The sequence below is a fragment of the Ceratotherium simum genome, chromosome 23, assembly GCF_057802395.1.
Source record: "Ceratotherium simum simum isolate JZ-2026a chromosome 23, ASM5780239v1, whole genome shotgun sequence".
Taxonomy (NCBI): domain Eukaryota; kingdom Metazoa; phylum Chordata; class Mammalia; order Perissodactyla; family Rhinocerotidae; genus Ceratotherium; species Ceratotherium simum.
In genome coordinates, this window is record NC_141922.1 from 35,209,241 (window position 1) to 35,226,859 (window position 17,619).

Genomic DNA, 17,619 nt, shown 5'->3' on the forward strand with positions numbered 1-17,619 from the left:
GAGAGGGAGAAAAAGATTATTTTCTTGTCTTTAAATGATGTGTGCATTCAGGGAACGAGTTGCAGCAGGCTTGCAATGTGTGGGGAGAAGTCAGAGAAAGCTGTGCATACGACGTCTGTAAAGAAAATGTTTTATTTAAAGTGTTAAATACCATCACCAGAATGAATTTGATTTACATTAGTTGGTGTTCATTACAGAACTAATCTGCCCTTTTTTTTCCAACTGGAATTCCCTTTACTTTTAAAACATACTATGTACAGGGCAGCAATGGTCACTGGAATAGTGCTATTTACATGACTAAACCACAAGTCGAGGTGCAGACATGTGAAAATAAAAAAAAAATACACCAACTTTTAAATAAATACTGCATAATGACAAGTATGTACAAATATTCCATACAGTCATGTCCTTCTTATTAAAATTAGAAATAATTTATATAGGAATATGCACAAAAGATTATAGGACTGCATCTTAGTATCAGGAAAATGGTAAACGTTTATTCTAAGGGCTAAGTATAGACACTATAGGTCTATTAAATCAATTGTTGCTGGTACACAAGTGTCTAAATTATTTCCATAAGGTTTTATTCGTTCTTTTAACAACTTTACCTGGGTCCATCATAGATCTCAGAACGTCAAGACAGGGTCTTGGTGTATTTCATATTGCACCACATAAAGAGAAGGCATTTTTAGTGATACTCATTTTAACTTTTGCACCATAGCAGGCATGATAGTTTTTAACGGTCAGTACTGAGTTTAAAAGGAAAAAAAAAAAAGAAAGCAACTTCTCTGCATGGCCTTAGTTTAAACGAATGATATGTATGTGGATTTCACAAGTTATTATAAGAAATTAAAATCAATCTATAAGAATGTGTTATCAATGTGTACATAAAGAAACAGAAAGTATGTGTGGTGTATTACATTAACCAGTGACTTTTCCTCTAAATAGGGGAACTTAAGAGAAATTTGACCTCGCAGCACCACCAAATGGTAACAACTGTCTGTAAAACCAAAGGCAGGGGTTTGACTGTAGGGGATTTGTGTGTAGACTTTTGGTGATGGCATCGAAGAACAGTTAATAGGTAGATTGACCTTCTTTGAGTCACCTAAAAATTGGAGCTTTAAAATTATTTGTTGCAAATTTATGTTTACTATATTTCTTTAGAAATATAATTTGTGAAAAATTGAATTTTACTACAGAAAAATGAATTAATAAACATCCCTGTGTTTCAGGGCTCCAAATTTTTAGCAGTGTTTCTATTCACATAGTAAATGGAAATTGACTAAAGAAACTGTTTTAATTAATTAAAAAACAAAACCTAAGACCTTCTAGAAATAATACTTTAACCCCTGTATGAATAATGCTGGTGCTAAAAACAAATTTATTAGACATTACAATGGCCACATGATTTTAGGATTTTCTTGTAAACTGAACTTTGAAGGTGAAAATAAAATTACCATGCACTGTACAATAAAATGCAAAAGTTCAAATATCTTCTTTATCAAATACATGCTGACTTACTTTAACGTACTCCCAAGTCATGTTGCAAAATCCTTTTCAACATGCTTGAAATAAAGAAAGCTCATAAATAGTATTTTTTTCCCCTTGAGAAATTCATAAATTCAGAAGCATCTAGAGCTCTGAATCAAACATGGGGTATAAGAGAGTATCAGGTCAAAAACTCGTAATTTTTTAGTATAATGTTCACTTTGGGAGGGAGAAATAAATAAAAGATTAAAAGAGGGAGAGGAGGAAGAGTGAGATAGAGAAGAGGAAGAAAGATGTGAACAATTTGCACATATTGAACTTCGTAAGATTTGTATGTTTAACATGGAAATAATTTGAATGTTATACTTATTTGTCACATAAAGAGATTTTAAGTATCTTCTAGAAAGTATTTTCACTTGTAATGTCTGCCAAAACACAGACTATGATTAAAGAATAAACATGGTGCGTCTTTGTATCACCCTGTTGCATTCTCTCCCCCTTGTAAAACCATGCACTAGTGAAATTTATTTTTAAAAATAATATAAATTGTTGAAAATGGCTGATTTTTATTCTTTTTTTTTTTTGCAAGTTGCAGCCTCAAGAAAATAATTTAAATATTCAGCTAATCTGTGTCCATGCAAAAAAAGTTTCTTTAATTTCGTTCAGTACAGTGTAGCCACAGAATTTTGTTTTTCAGAGTCCAACACATCTCGGCATTAGTGAATGCCGTGCCTGCTGGGGCTCCGTAGTCCGCCGCTGCTCACGGTGGACTGGCTGCCCCTGCTCACCGGCCAGAGCAGGGCTGAGGTTTTGTCCTGGACCACTTCTTTGGTCTCTTGCTTTTCACCTGATGCTTCCTAGGACTTCACTCCTTGACTCGTAACATGGCTTAATGGCTGTATAGCTCCATTTCTGTGGCATAACAGGGCTCTGGGGTCAGAGAAACGAAGAAAAAGGAACAATAAAAATATAAAGGTGCCATTGAAAAGGGCTTTTGTTGCATGAAACTGACTGACTCTTTGAGATTAATCCATGGCTTCAGATTGGACCAGACTCGAGTGTTAATGAACTTCAAACCTGCTAGTTCTTCACAGCTCTGCGCTTTCACCTGAGGGCCTCCTTGAGGGCACAATGTGTGCAACTTCCTCTGAGAACACAGGATCGCTTTGTATCCCTAGAAACAGGCTCAGAAGACACAACATTAAGCATGCAGTGTTACCAGGGTTTGCGACCTGTGATTTTTTTTTTTTGTAACGCTGGTTGCTATGACAACAGTTTTACAGCTGCTATGAACGAGAGTAAGAAGGTCCGGTTGAACTTTCCAGAGATGACTGGGAAGCTCTTCTCGTCAGAGGAGCCAAGGTTGGATCTACTAGGGAGGAAGGGGGGAAAAGTTTGAACCATCCAATCACCATATTGGATAGCTCCAGTTCATCTAAAAGTATCTGGGCCACTCCCATAAAGGATTTGTGATCCATGCGGCCATAATCTCCCCAGACAATGATCTGTTGGCAAAATAAAAAGAGTAATGTCAGTATAATCAGGTACATAAAAACTTGTAAGCTAAAATACATTCAGTTAATGTGCTGACATCAACCATCAAGCAAAACAGTTGTATTTAATTACTGCGATAGTTGTCTTTACGACTCCAAAGGTACATTAGGAGAACCGTACTGGAGTGTTAATTAAGATCATAAGCAGTGCAAGGAGACTGGAGTTTATATGTGATGGGGGTTTGCAAGTCTATAACTCAATTCAAAGGAAACAACAGTGTCTATAGCTTTATAGCACTGGCCACCGCTTTGAAGTTTCGTAAGAACTTCAGTGGCGGAGAACAGAAAAGAATGGGATAAGAAAAGAAGCTGAGTACAAGGTTTGACTCCATGAAAATACTTTCTCAGGTAGGGGATAAACAATTCAGTAAATACCTGTAAAACCTTTCCTTGGGGACTCTCTTCGAAAGATAATAGCTGCTGGTAAAGTGGTTCCAGCGTTTTTCTTGCCACTTTTGTTTTCTTTTTGGCTATGCAGACTCCATTATCTAATAGATACACCTTTACATATGGTGCTTGGGAAAGAAAAGACAGAGGAGAGGCAGGTGATGAGCGATGGTTAGGGAATGCCCAACTCAGGGGTGACATCTGCAACAGCTTAGTTTTAGGCTGAAAGAGCTAGCAATCCAAATCATGGCCTTTCCACATAACGTCAAAACCATTAGACAAACAACAGAGAACTATCAGCCGTTCAGGTAGTTTTAGGCAATGTGGACATAGCCTTTGAGCTGATCACTACTTTGCCATCAACTGGTTATGTAGATTTGAACACTGCATTAAATAAGGTAAAATGCTTCCAGTCGTTAAAAATATTCAAGAGAGATGTCTTACTCAGGTTTTCATTTATCAATACTTAAATCTAATTAAACATGCTTGAAACTATATTGTTTTACTCACTCATCCCCACAAATCATTTATTTATCACTAAAGGGTTTGTTTATTGGTGGTGGTGTGGGTACAAGACACAGTGGGGTTTTATGTCATATGTTCAAATTAGCTAGGAAAAGGCAACTAATTATGAATTCCATGGCTTGAAATTTATCTGACAGACTCTTCATAAAAGCACTCAACGCATATACAAATTATGATATTCTTTATAACAGAGTGGTTGACTAGCTCCAAGACCTTTATAAACACAATTGTCTTAATCACTACTGCAAGGTTGTACAATAGGCAATATATATTATAATTTAGAACTTCTGCAAGGATAGAGTGCTTAAGAGATTCAAAATTACAATTCAGTCAGTGGGGGTGCTCAAGGTAGAAACCAAGTTTCAGAATCCTCAGTAGTTGTTCTATACTATACATCAGAGCAGATGTTCTATACATCTCTGCACAATGCATCTGGAATTTGTGGCAGTTTCCATGGCTCCAAGCACTTTAGACTATAATGGCATTTCAGTACAAAATATGTGACATCATGATAAAAATTTATAACAGTGCCTCTCTTTCCATATACAATACAGGAAGGAAAAGTCTTTATAATTAGCATGTCCTGCATACATAGGCTTATGCTACTTTGGGGGCTTGTATCTATTTTTATTCTAATTCCAGAGCTTTAAGGATTCCCAAGGAGAATTTTGAAACTCCAGATGAACTGAAGAATAACACAAAACACCAGCTAATAAGGAAAAGAACTTCTTATGTATATGTTGTACAAAATGAATTCTCTAAGTGTGGCAGTTTTTATTTTGCAGTGGTTTCTACTATTTATGTACTTATTATGTACTTAACTACTTCTATCATCCCCACCAGACTTCTGTCGTTGAATGCTCACTCAGGGTAAACATACAACTACTACAGATAATTGACTCATTTATTAGTATTCTTGATTATCTGAAAACTAAGTTTTCAGCATCTAATTAAAAACAAAGTTTCTAAATTGAAAAGTGTGGATTGTGAACAATAATAGTAGAATCTCTTCTGTTTTTACCTGGCAGTGTCTTGGAACCTGGTTTTACAACAAGGCCACGGGCGCGAATGATTTCCACCTCCAACTGTCCCTTTTTGTCCATCATTCCTACCTGAATGTCACCTAATGGTGTGTGGGGAAGAAACAAACAGGTCTTAATATACAAATGCAGTGGAAAAAATGCTTATGCCAAAGACCTCGGTTTAACATCATTACATCATTTCCCATATATTTTCCTAAATTCAAATATATTTAAAATTTTATCAGCGATATCTTACTTCAAAAAGCACATAAATTAAGATGGAAAAAAATTAGTTGAAGATTTTTTCTTGTTAAAATCTAAGATACTCATTCTTGCTGATAATACTATTAAAGATCCCATGCAAGTTAGAGAACATAATTTTCAATTATCTAAAAGAAAAACAATGAAATCACGTGACAAATTCTTACCCATTGCAGGTGTAGCCAGAGTCTGGCGCCCCACTAGCTGGGCAGGGCCAAGACCATCCAGAAAATCGCTGAATTGGCTATCAGAGGCCAAGCGGACACCAGGGAAAATCAGACTAAAAGCAAAATAACATATGAGATTAAACACTCAACCCCTGTTAACTTTCAAGTAGCCAGGCTTCCCTCTAGCCCTCTTCCAGCGGCAGGAAAGTTGGGACCACTATTTTGCCACTTATATTAATTGGATCCCAACACGGCACTCCACCTCCCGTGGCTCTCCATCTATGTTCCCTAGCAGCTCATGTATGCCACCAGAAGCAGCTATCACACTGTACTGCAGGCTGCTATTTACGTGTCTTTCTCTTCCTTGGTCTGGAGGCAGGGACTGTGATTTCTATCAACAGCACTCAGGACATATTGAGCACCCACTCCATGAAAGGCACGGTCATACTGAATCCTCTTAGCTGCACTATGAGATAGATTCTATTATTTATAGATGAAGAAACTCTTTCAGATCATTTCTATCAGCATGCAAACATGCTGTTATTTTCTTCCACTTCAAAAAAAATCCCTTTCCTAACCCCACTTCCTTCTCCAGCTACCACCCCATTTCTCTCCTTGAAACTCCTTGAAAGAGTTGTCTCTATGTGCTATCTTCAATTTCTTTCCTCTCATTCTCTCTTGAAACTAATCAGTTTTTCTTTGCTCTCTTCCTTGCTTTATTTTTCTCCACTCCACCAAAATTTCTCTGATCAAAGTTACCTAATGGCCACAGTAGTAAATCCAACTATTAATACTCAGAACTCATCTAATGTAACCTATTACATCATTTGACACAATTGATCCCTCGCTCTTCCTTGAAACACTTTCTCCATTTGCTTCCCAAACTTTCTAGTCTCCTAGTTTTCCTCTTTTGCCAATCTACCTCAGCCTCCTTTGCTAATTCTGCCACTAAATGTTAGGAGCTCAACCATTTGACCTCTTATCTTGTCATTTGTCTGAATTCCCCTGGTAATCCCATCTAGTCTCGTGATTTTAAATGCCATCCATGATATTACCTAGATTGACCTCTCCAGCTTGGACCTCTCCGTTGGGCCACAGACTTATATTCTTACTGCTTAGTCTACATATCTGCTTGGATGTCTAACAGGCACTTGTAACTTAACGCGTCCCAATATGACTCCCAATGCCCAAACGAACAAAAAACCAAACTCTGTTCCTGTCAGAAGATTCCCATCTTAATAAATGGCAACTTTATTCTTTCAGTTGCTCAACTTTGCAGTTGTCTTTCCTCTTTCCTCTTTGTTAGGGACTGAACTGTGTCCCTCCCAAATTCCTATGTCGAAAACTTAACCCTCAGGATGACTGTATTTGGAGATAGGGCCTTTAAAGAAGTAATTAAGGTTAAATGAGGTCATAATAGTGGGGCCCTAATCTAAGGCGACTGGTGTCCTTATAAGAAGAGGAAGAGACACCAGGGGTATGCATGCACAGAGGAAAGGCCATGTGAGGACACAGTGAGAAGGTGGACGTCTGCAAGCCAAGGAGAGAGGCCTCTGGAGAAACCAAATCTCCTGACACTTTGATCTTGGACTTCTAGCCTGCAGAACTATGAGAAAATAATTTTCTGTTGTTTAAGCGGCCCAGTCTGTGGTATTTTGTTATGGCAACCCTAGCAAACTAATACACTCTCTTTCTCTCATTACTCACATCAAATGCATCAATAAATCTTATTGGCTCTACTGTCAAAATACATCCAGAATCTGACCTCACTAAGGCTGCCATCATTTTCTATCTTCTGTATTACTGCAACAGCCTTCTGAATGATCTCCCTGTTGTCCCCTTTACTTTCCACCCCCACAGCAATCACAGTAATCTGTTAAAACTGAAGTCAGATAATGTTAGGCCTCTGCTCAAAATCCTTCAATGGTTTCTCATCCCTCTCAGAGTAAAAGCAAAGTCCTTACGACGATATGTAAAGACGATGCAAGCTGTTCCTCCCTGACCCCCCCCATCCCCCATAGCTTAACTCCTAGTCTGTTACTACTCCTGCCCTTACCCCACTCCTGTGCTGCCCTTCCCACTGCTGATGCAGGCAAGCTCCTGCCTCAGGGCTTCCACATCGCTTCAGCCTGGAATGTTCTTCCCTCACATATCCATATGCTCACTAACTCCCTTCAGATCTTTACCCAAAATGTGTCCTTTTCCCTATCTACCCTACATAAAACTCTACCCTTACCCTCTATCCTCTCTCTTCCTTTATTTTTCTCCCTAGCACTTGTACTGCCTAATCTACTATATATTTTACTAATTCTTCTAGTCTATACATTTTAACTATTTTTTTTTTGAGGAAGATTGGCCCTGTGCTAACATCTGTTGCCAACATTCCTCTTTTTCTTTTTTCTCCCCAAAGCCGCAGTACACAGTTGTGTATCACAGTTGTAGAGTGTGGCTCTTCTATGTGGGGTGCTGCCTCAGTATGGCTTGAAGAGCGGTGAGTAGGTCTGCGCCCAGGATCTGAGCTGGTGAACCCCAGGCCGCTGAACTGGAACACGCAAACTTAACCGCTATGCCACTTGGCCAGCCCCCTAACAATTTCTTGTGTTTATTGTCTAGTTTATCTACTGGACTGTAAGTTTGGTGAGAATAGGTTTTTTGTCTTTGTTTCTGTTTTGTTCGCTGACACATCTCCAGCACCCAGAGCCCTGCCTGGAATATTGTAAGCACTCAATGAATGCTTGTCAAGCTAATCAATTAATTAAAACAAAGCTTAGAACAATTAAATAACTTGCCCAAGGTTCTATAGTACCAAAAAGCAGATAAGAACTTAAGCCTACATGCTTCTAAAGCCCATGGTCATAACCACCAACTGATTTTGGCTCTGCTCTATGACTTATATCCCCAACTCATAGCACACTGCCAAGAACACTAGAAGGTATGGGAATATTTATTGACTGAATTTGTGAGTATTCATCTCATTTCTCCAGTGAGACTATAAACATCTGGAGTGCAGGGGCCACAGTTTAAACATTTTTGTAGCCCTAACAGTATCTAATATAGTGCTTTGCAATGATAAGTGCTTAATGCACATTTTTCACTTGATTCTCCATTTCTTTTAAGACTTCCTTGATTAATATCAAATCTATTTCTTTCCTCAAACTTAATCCCCAAATATTCAGTTAATCCAAACATGTTAATGTTTCCATAAGTATCCCATATAACCTGATTTATAAATGTATGGAAACCATATACACCTCTTGTATTTATACAATTGTGCTAGACAAATTATCTTTAGGGCATACCATCAATACTCTGCCAGCAGCTCCTATGGCCTCACATCTGTAAACCGGCTACACAATGTCGTCTAAACATCTGATGCTTCCATGGTGATGACAGAGCGAGGTCAGTAAACCCCCGTGTCCTCTATTAATGTCCTTTACACATTCACCTACCCGTCTGCAGTTGCTAACTACTGTTATTTTGTTGATGATGATAGGGCTATACAATCTTTACAAATACTTTAAAGATATCTCAGATGCAGTTGATTCAAGGGAAAGCTATGTTATAACTCCAAAAAGGAAAGGCTCACCAACTTTCTTTGCGGCATTTCTTTTTGGCCATCACATTTATCTGAACTGTTTGTCACTGCATGGAACTAAGTATGTATCAGTATTCTATATTTTTTAGTAAGAACTCTTAGAGCAAAGATTTTAAAAATTAGCATTGTTCATGTGGTGTGGCATGAGTGCTTGTTATTTTTGTGCTTTTATGTATTATTTCTAGCTAGGGCAAACTATTTTATTTGCATGTATTGTGACAGTCACATTTTAGCATCTTGCCATTGAAGTGAAACATTTTATCCCCAAACCTATTTTCCTTGATATAAAAAGTCAGATATGACACATTGCTCAGTGGCAGGCGAGCAAAAGTTCTCTTCACAGCAAATCAGCCAGTGAAAATTAAAATGGTGCTGTCGAGTGCGAGTCAGCTTTTGTGAAAGCAGAGAGAGACAGAGAAGATGGTCTCGGCAAGGCACGGAAGAGACACCCACCCATCCCAGCAGCCTCACTCACTTTCCTTCTGAGCTGTAGCTGTTCATGCTGCCATCCGTAGATTCTCGGCTTGCCTGTCGAGTCATCCAGTTCCTCATTTCCACAGCCAGGCCTGTTTCGGTGCTTCTCTGGACAGTGCTCCGTAGCTTTTTACCTCCCGCTTCTGCACAGACAAAAACAAAAGGGGTGATAGCTTTGTCGTCACCATCTGTTTACAAAGAATATCAGCCCAGCCTTTGAGGTCCTCAGACGAAGAGAACTGCATGGATACAAAGTGCTCTTATTAAGGAGACAGAGAGAAAATGTATTTCAAACAACGTCTTGTGGAGTGGGATGAAAATTTTCTAAAAAATCTTCAAGAAGCACAAAATACCATTGTTTTATTTCCATTTAAAACAGTGTTCAAATTGGTAACAAAAGGAACAAAAAGGTTCAACCGAAGGAAAATAAAATAAGCTTTGTTTTCATTGTAATATTTGAATGCAAGGTTAATTTATGCCTGTCTTTTTCTTTTTCTTTCTTTCTGTCATAGTGAAAGAACTAGGCCTTCACATTATTTCCAAAGAACAGGTGGTGAGTAATCTGCAACTCTAGCCTTAACTTTCACATGAAAACCTGTTTTTGTAGGGTGATTGATATTAGAAGGCAAAGAAAACTATAAAAAGGAGATAGCCCTGTTTGATAATAGTTTCACATTTATTGGTAACTTTCAGAGAGATTCTCAGAGGGAATGAAAAACCCAGCAATGCCATGTGAAATGAGCTTTTTAATTTTTGATCCTGGATAGTCACGTCCAGGATCTTCAACAATTTGGATATGAGGTTTACTTAAAGAAGTCAGTTAGAAGAACTGAAAACTGAGTCAAGTACTGCAAATGTGACGGAGTCAGAAGTGCTATCTAGAGAGGTCAAGGAGGAAGGAGCTTCAGAGAGGCAGTAGGATTTCAGCTGGGCTTGAAAAATCAGCAGATTGGGACCCAAGAAGAGGCAAGAAGAGAGTGTTTTTGGCGAGGGAAGGAGCATAGGCACAGGCGTGAAGATAGGAATGACCATGAGCAGTTGAGGGATGGTGCAAATAATCAACACATATGGAGGAGTAATGGTGGGAGTGAGTCAGATAAGAAACTGAGCTCAAAATATAAAGGGCCTTACATGTTGGAATGTGGAGTTGAGAGACTGCTAAAGCTGGAGCAACAGGGTGATAGTCCCAAACTATTTGTATTAATTTACTTCTTGGTAGGCCTAAATATTTATATACATTGACCATGCATGTTATTAGCTTTTGGGGATATGGTAAGCTCTTTTAGTGCCTGGAATTAAAATTTTAAATAATTAATTAATTAATTTTTTGTGTGAGGAGATCAGCCCCTGTGCTAACATCTGCCAATCCTCCTCAATTTTGCTGAGGAAGACTGGCCCTGGGCTAATATCCGTGCCCATCTTCCTCTACTTTATATGGGGCGCCGCCACAGCATGGCTTGACAAGCGGTGCGTTGGTACGTGCCTGGGATCCGAACCTGCAAACCCCGGGCCGCCGCAGGGGAGCACGCGCACTTAACCGCTTTCGCCACCAGGCCGGCCCCAATAATTTAACTTTAGATCAATAAATATTTGCTGATATTGCCAGTGACTTGTCGAAATCCCTTTCACCAAGCCTCTTAAAATATTTGCTCACCATTTTGAAACACTGCTTTAAATTTCATCTATTCTCCACTTTCAACTTCAATGTACATCAAATTTCTTTAAAAAAGTATATGTAAAGTATAAGTTATGACTGACCTACAACTCAGTTCTACAATCTAAGGCTAATATTTTAGATAACAAACATGTTGTACTGATATGAACTATAAGACAATGTAAAGCATCCCCCAATGGTGAGGGAAAGCTCTTCTTCACAGAGGAATGTTACTTAATGAATGTAAAAGGAATGATAAAATTTTTAAATTACCAATTTGCAACCTCCAATGGAATAAATGATTTAAATAAGGTACATCAATGAATGCTTCCATCATTAGATAAAAGGATATTCAAATGATTGAAAAAATCATTCTACAAATTGGTTCTACTTGTTAAAAGAAAACATGTACTTCAACACTGGGAGACCTGGCGATCACCATCTTAATCAAGTGATCAAACTTAGTAGCACTAATAGTGGGGCAATCATATGTACCCCGCAATATAAAATGCACAGTATCACCTATCAAGTTGTTCTGGACAAAAATATCCCGTTATTTTTAATCAGGCCTTTGGAAGCAACTTCTAGTTTTCAAAAATACAGAGGATGGAGTAACGAGATAAATGACACAATAAAAAAAATTCAGACAAACCCAGAACTTGGGACTTTGCTCAAGAGAATTGGTCTAGTCTCTTAAAAAAGTTAATATGAAAACAAACAAATAAACTAACAAGGTGGGGGAACTGTCCCAGATTAAAAAAATATTCCAGAGATGTGGAATTTAATCATTATTAAATACTATGAGTGTACTTTGACCGGTTTCTTTCTTTTTTTTTTTTTTAAAGATTTTATTTATTCAGTTTTTTCCCCCCAAAGCCCCAGTAGATAGTTGTATGTCATAGGTTCACATCCTTCTAGTTGCTGTACGTGGGACTCGGCCTCGCGTTGGACGGAGAAGTGGTGCCTCGGGGCGCTCCCGGGATCCGAACCCAGGCCGCCAGCATCAGAGCGCACGCACTTAACCGCTAAGCCACGGAGCCGGCCCTGACCGGTTTCTTTCTGGGAAAAAACAAACAAATTCTAAAAGCAAAATACTCTAAAAGTAATTTTAGGACAAGAAGGAAAAATTTGAAGATAGACTGGATATTAGATGGGATACGAAAATTGTTAATTTTCCTAGGTAGATAATGGCATGTATTATAAAAAATTTTTCCTTATCATTAGGAGAAACATGTTGAAGTATTTAGATCTGAAATGTTATATTGTCTGCAACTTATTTTCAAATCTTATAGCAAAAAGCACACAACTACATAAAACAAACAGGATAAAAATGTTAAAAAAAAAAAAGATGGGGATGAAGAGTAGAACTTGGTACTCATAAATTTAATATTTATGATTTTATATGAGAATAATCCCCAAATGGCCACATCAAAAAGTAATAAAATTTTGTCCAGGTGTGAACTGGAATCATGGAAGGTGCTAGGCTGGTGTGAGGGAGACAGGCCAATGGCTGAGTCCTGGTGTTTCCATGCAGCTCTACTGTTCACTTCCTGTGAAGAATGCCCATGTGAAAAATAACCATCAAGTGAGACATACAATTTCAGTGAAATGTGAATATGTGGAATGAGGACATGTACAGGAAACATATGATTTTCAAAGAAAATGAGATTCCTAAAGGTCTCAGGACATAGTCTTTGCAATGTCAAAGATCTATTGTTTTTCATTTAATGTCTGATTCTATCACAGCAAAAGTGACTTGAAAATCACTTTTCAAGTGATTTTGGGTGATGGGGTGATGAGAACCAGCCACCATTTGTCAAAGAATAACAATACAACGAGCATGTAATCCTCTTGTTTACAGATTGCTTTTTACAGGCATCCTCTTCAGAACAACTCTAACAATCCCCATGTTATGCATACAACACCCAAGGACCCCGCAGGTTACACAGTTCCCTGAAGCCACACAGAAAGTGACAGAACCAGAGTGTACACAGTTCCCTGACTCCAAATTCTTTGCTAGTCACTGATCTGTTGTCAGAATATAACCAGTGCTATTGCGCAGCTGTCTATACTAGCTGTCAACTGCATACAGCAGGCCCTGTTAGCAGCAGCTGGTGGGTGGAAAGGGCAGAGCACAGTGAAGAGGTCAGGCTGTGGAGTCAGACTGCTTCTCTTTGATTCCCCACTCTACCATGTACAAGCTGGGTGACACTGCGCAAGTTCCTTTACCCTCTCTGTTACTCAGTTTTCTCAAACTGTGAAATGGCAATGATAATAATAATGCCTACCTCATATGATTTTTGCGAGGATTAAGGAAAACAATATATTTAAAGTGCTTAGGATAGTGCCTGATATATAGAAAATCTTCAACTAATGATACTGTTATTATTATTACTATCAGATAGGAAATCAGAAAACATGTATTCTAGGCCAGTCTCTACCACTAACTAGCTGGCTCTGTGGCCTTCTCTGAATCATATTCTCTCTCTGAGTTTCTGGCTGTTCATTTATGAAAAAGACAGGAGGGGGGAGGGTGAAAGATGATCTCTGATCTCTTTTAGCTCTAAAGTCTATGAGTTTGTGTCATTAGTGTGTGACCAAGACCATGATTAACAGCATACACTGAGGAGATAGTGCTACTCATTGTCATCTGATGGAATCAAGGAATTCTAGGTAATATGCTGAGCATTTATGACAGCTCTTTAAATTTTGTTTTGTTTTTTTTTTTTTTTGGTGAGGAAGAGTAGCCCTGAGCTAACATCTGTTGCCAATCCTCCTCTTTTTGCTGAGGAAGATTGGCCCTGGGCTAACATCTGTGCCCATCTTCCTCTACTTTATATGTGGGATGCCACCACAGCATGGCTTGATGAGAGGTATGTAGGTCCAGGCCTGGGATCCGAACCTGCAAACCCCAGGGTGCCGAAGTGGAGTGTGTAAAGTTAACCACTACACCACTGGGCTGGCCCCTAAAATGTCTTTTTTTGTGTGTGAAGAAAATTAGCGCTGGGCTAACATCCGATGCCAATCCTCCTCTTTTTGCTGAGGAAGATTGGCCCTGGGCTAACATCTGTGCCCATCTTCCTCTATTTTATATGGGACACCGCCACAGCACAGCTTGACAAGCGGTGCATCGGTGCACGCCCAGGGTCCAAACCTGGGAACCCTGGGCCACCAAAGTGGAGCGCATGCACTTAACCACTTGCGCCACCAGGCCGGCCCTTTTTAAATGTACTTTTATCTGACACATTTACAGACTTATTTAAAAAACAAATGTATTTTTCAGTACCACAAAACCTTTGCATCACATTCACAATAATACTAATTTAACCTAAATATAATTCACGATGGTGATTCACATTTAATGTTCCAAATGCTCTGCCATGTTATTCGACCTAAAAACTGAATCTATATAACAGTGAATATGTATATGAAGTAAGTGTGGTAAGCAGAATTCTAAGATGGCCCCCATGATTACGTTACTTTATGAGGCAAAAGGGGTTTTGCATATGTAAATAAGGTTGCTAATCTGTTTACTTAAAGATAGGAAGATTATCTGAGGGGGCCTAACATACCCACAGGAGCCCTTTAAAAGCAGAGTGCTTTCTCTGGTTGGTTCCAGAAGAGTCAGTTAGGGAGAGCTGAAGCACAAGAAGGATTCAGTGTACGTTTGCTGGCTTGAAGACGGAGGGGACCATGTGGAAAGGACCTGAGATCAGTCTCCAGCTGCCAAGAGCGATACTTGGCTGACAGGCAGCAAAATGCGGACCCCAGGCCTACAACTGCAAGGAACTGGATTCTGCCAACAACCTGAATGACCCTGGAAGCAGATTTTCCCCAGAGCCTCCAGATAAGAACTCGGCCCAGCCAACACCTTGATTTCAGCCATGTGTATTACCCTAAGCAGAAAATGCAGCCATGCCATGCCAGACCCGTGACCTACAGAACTGTGAACTAATAAATGGGTGTTGTTTTAAGCTGCTAAACTTGTGGTAATTGCTAAGCAGCAATAGGTAATTTGTGTGTGTGTGTGTGAGGAAGATTAGCCCTGAGCTAACATCTGTTGCCAATCCTCCTCTTTTTGCTGAGGAAAATTGGCCCTGGCCTAACATTGGTGCCCATCTTCCTCTACTTTATATGGGATGTCGCCACAGCATGGCTTGATAAGCAGTGCATCGGTCCGTGCCTGGGATCCGAACCCGCAAATCCTGAGCCACTGAAGTGGAGCACACCAACTTAACCACTAGGCCACCAGGCCTATCCTGCACAATAGGTAATTTTTTAGATAATTTTTTTAATGAAGAGATCTATAAAAATAACCTATTGTGACCATAGGAGTGGATCAACTAAAATTATTTGTAAGTAAAAAAAAGTGTATATTTAAAAAAAAGTATATATACATATAAATGTATACATAATGTATATATACATATATATGCTACACACATATACATATATATGTATAATATATATGTATGTGTGTATGGAGATGTTTAAAAATACTCAGGCAGCAAACTATAGCACTAAAGCCCAAATTATGTTGTTGTAGAACCCTTAAACTACTTGCTCTGATGTTAGATATTTTAAGCCAAAGTGCATTTGGAGAAGATGCCGCAGGTGAAAATCAAGTTCTTGAATTGCAAAACATCACAGGCAGAAAGCAGAACACAGGAGGTGTTATTCTGGTCTGCTTAGTCTGATGACTCATTTACTTGGCACCCTCTATATTCAAAGAAAGCCACTGGATTAAATAAAACGGACCAAAGGGTCAGTTTCTCCTAAAAATATCCGAAAACCAGAAAATCCTTTGAGTGACTTGACAACAAAAATCAAAAGGTCTTCTCTGCTACTGATTTGGAAACTGTCCTAAGCCCCAAGATGAGGCTCACAATGAAATGCAAAACTTAACATCATGGTGACATCTTTCCAAATCTTGTGTCCACAGAACCCATTCCTGCTTGCTCTCACCTAGAAGGCCTCATCTCCTATTGCAGACAGACTTACTTTACAGTCAGAGTTTTCTTGATGGTAACGTGGGAAATGATTTATGGGAACAGGTTGAAGACAGGTTGGTAGATTCTGAAAACTGACTTTAATTCTGATCACAATTTATATGCTTTGAGTTCATAAGGCACTATTTTTACATTTTATTCAAAATTACCATTTTCCAGAGTGAGTATAATTTGGAGAAGCCATTTGCATTACATTTAAAGAAATTTTAAAATGCATTAAAAATTAAAATTTCTAAAATTACTATTCACAGAATTTCAGAAGCTATCTTATGGATCGAGGGTACCTTTGTAGTTTATGTACTCCTTTATTGTGGCAATGAGAAAGCTGAGGTCCAGAGTGGCTAGTCCCTCTTTAGTAGAAGATTTTCATCTTTAAAAAGCTGTACTAATTTCAAATTTCACTTTAACTCTCTTCCATCTTGCTCCTCTAATTTCTCAAACTTTCGAGTACAAGAGTTGCTTCCAGCACTCTCCCCAACCTCCATGGTGGCCACTGTGGACGTAACTTCCCATCAGCGGATTTTATATCAAGACACAAAAGAGAATGATTTATTTACCTATTTGATCCCTCAGTATGGGGACACTCGTGAGTCAATAACTATATTTGTGTATAAAAGCTTGTGCACTTATATTTATATTTGTCAGGGCTTCTTACTATAATACTCACTATAATGAATATAATTCAAATCTCAAAGTCTAAACACAATAAGGACAAATATCTAACCATTTCTTTTGGGCTAATCCAGGATCTGCATTAACAACTAAAATAAAACAGAAATTAACATTTGATTTCCAAAATTGTTTCAGAGTTTAACACAACTACTCCAACAGCTTTGTCACAACTATTATGAAAGTTACGTAGTTAATAGCTACAATACAATGAGCTACAAGCAGAGGTCACAATTATGGTAGACAGTAGGATGTTTAAATATATTCCCTTTTCCTCCCACCTCTGAAGTTAGATGTGATCACGTGACTTGCTTGGCTAATGAAATATGAGCAAAACTGGCCCGTATAACTTCAGGGCAGAAGCTTCAAGAGCTAATAATAACAGATGACTCAAAATTATTGGTTGCTTAACACAAAAAATTTGTGTCTCACTCCTGCTACATGCCCATTGAAAGTCATACTTGTGGCTGTACGCAGGGACCCAGGCTGATGGGAGACACTTGTTGCTATCTGCTTCCACATAGAGGAGGGGGGACATGGTGAGTCACGTATCAGCTCTTGAAGCTTCTGCCCTGATGTTGTACGGGCCAGTTTTGCTCACATTTCATTGGCTAAGCAAGTCACATGATCACATCTAACTTCAGAGGTGAAGGGAAAAGTGAATATATTTAAACATCCTAACGTCTACCATAATTGTGACAGATAGACATACCATAGCCATAGACAGTATTCCATTTTCTTGTATCTAAGAGGTTATAAACTTTTGTATTTTTTTTCCTTTTTTCAACATCATTAAAATATATTGACCACTTTGA

At 38.7% G+C, this 17,619-nt stretch overlaps 1 protein-coding gene across 9 annotated transcripts in view; it reads right to left on the reverse strand.

Moving 5' to 3' along the window:
- Positions 1-475: 475 nt before the first annotated feature.
- Positions 476-17,619, reverse strand: part of RIMS2 (regulating synaptic membrane exocytosis 2) — a 617,446-nt gene continuing 600,302 nt past the window's right edge. For all 9 annotated transcript variants that reach the window (XM_087447558.1, XM_014788104.2, XM_087447555.1 and 6 more), the window contains 5 exons: positions 9,474-9,615; positions 5,404-5,516; positions 4,975-5,076; positions 3,417-3,556; positions 476-2,993 (listed from right to left, as the gene is read on the reverse strand). In XM_087447558.1, the coding sequence (XP_087303684.1) occupies positions 2,775-2,993; positions 3,417-3,556; positions 4,975-5,076; positions 5,404-5,516; positions 9,474-9,615 (716 nt within the window). In that variant the 3' untranslated portion in view covers positions 476-2,774. The remainder of the gene's footprint in view (positions 2,994-3,416; positions 3,557-4,974; positions 5,077-5,403; positions 5,517-9,473; positions 9,616-17,619) is intronic.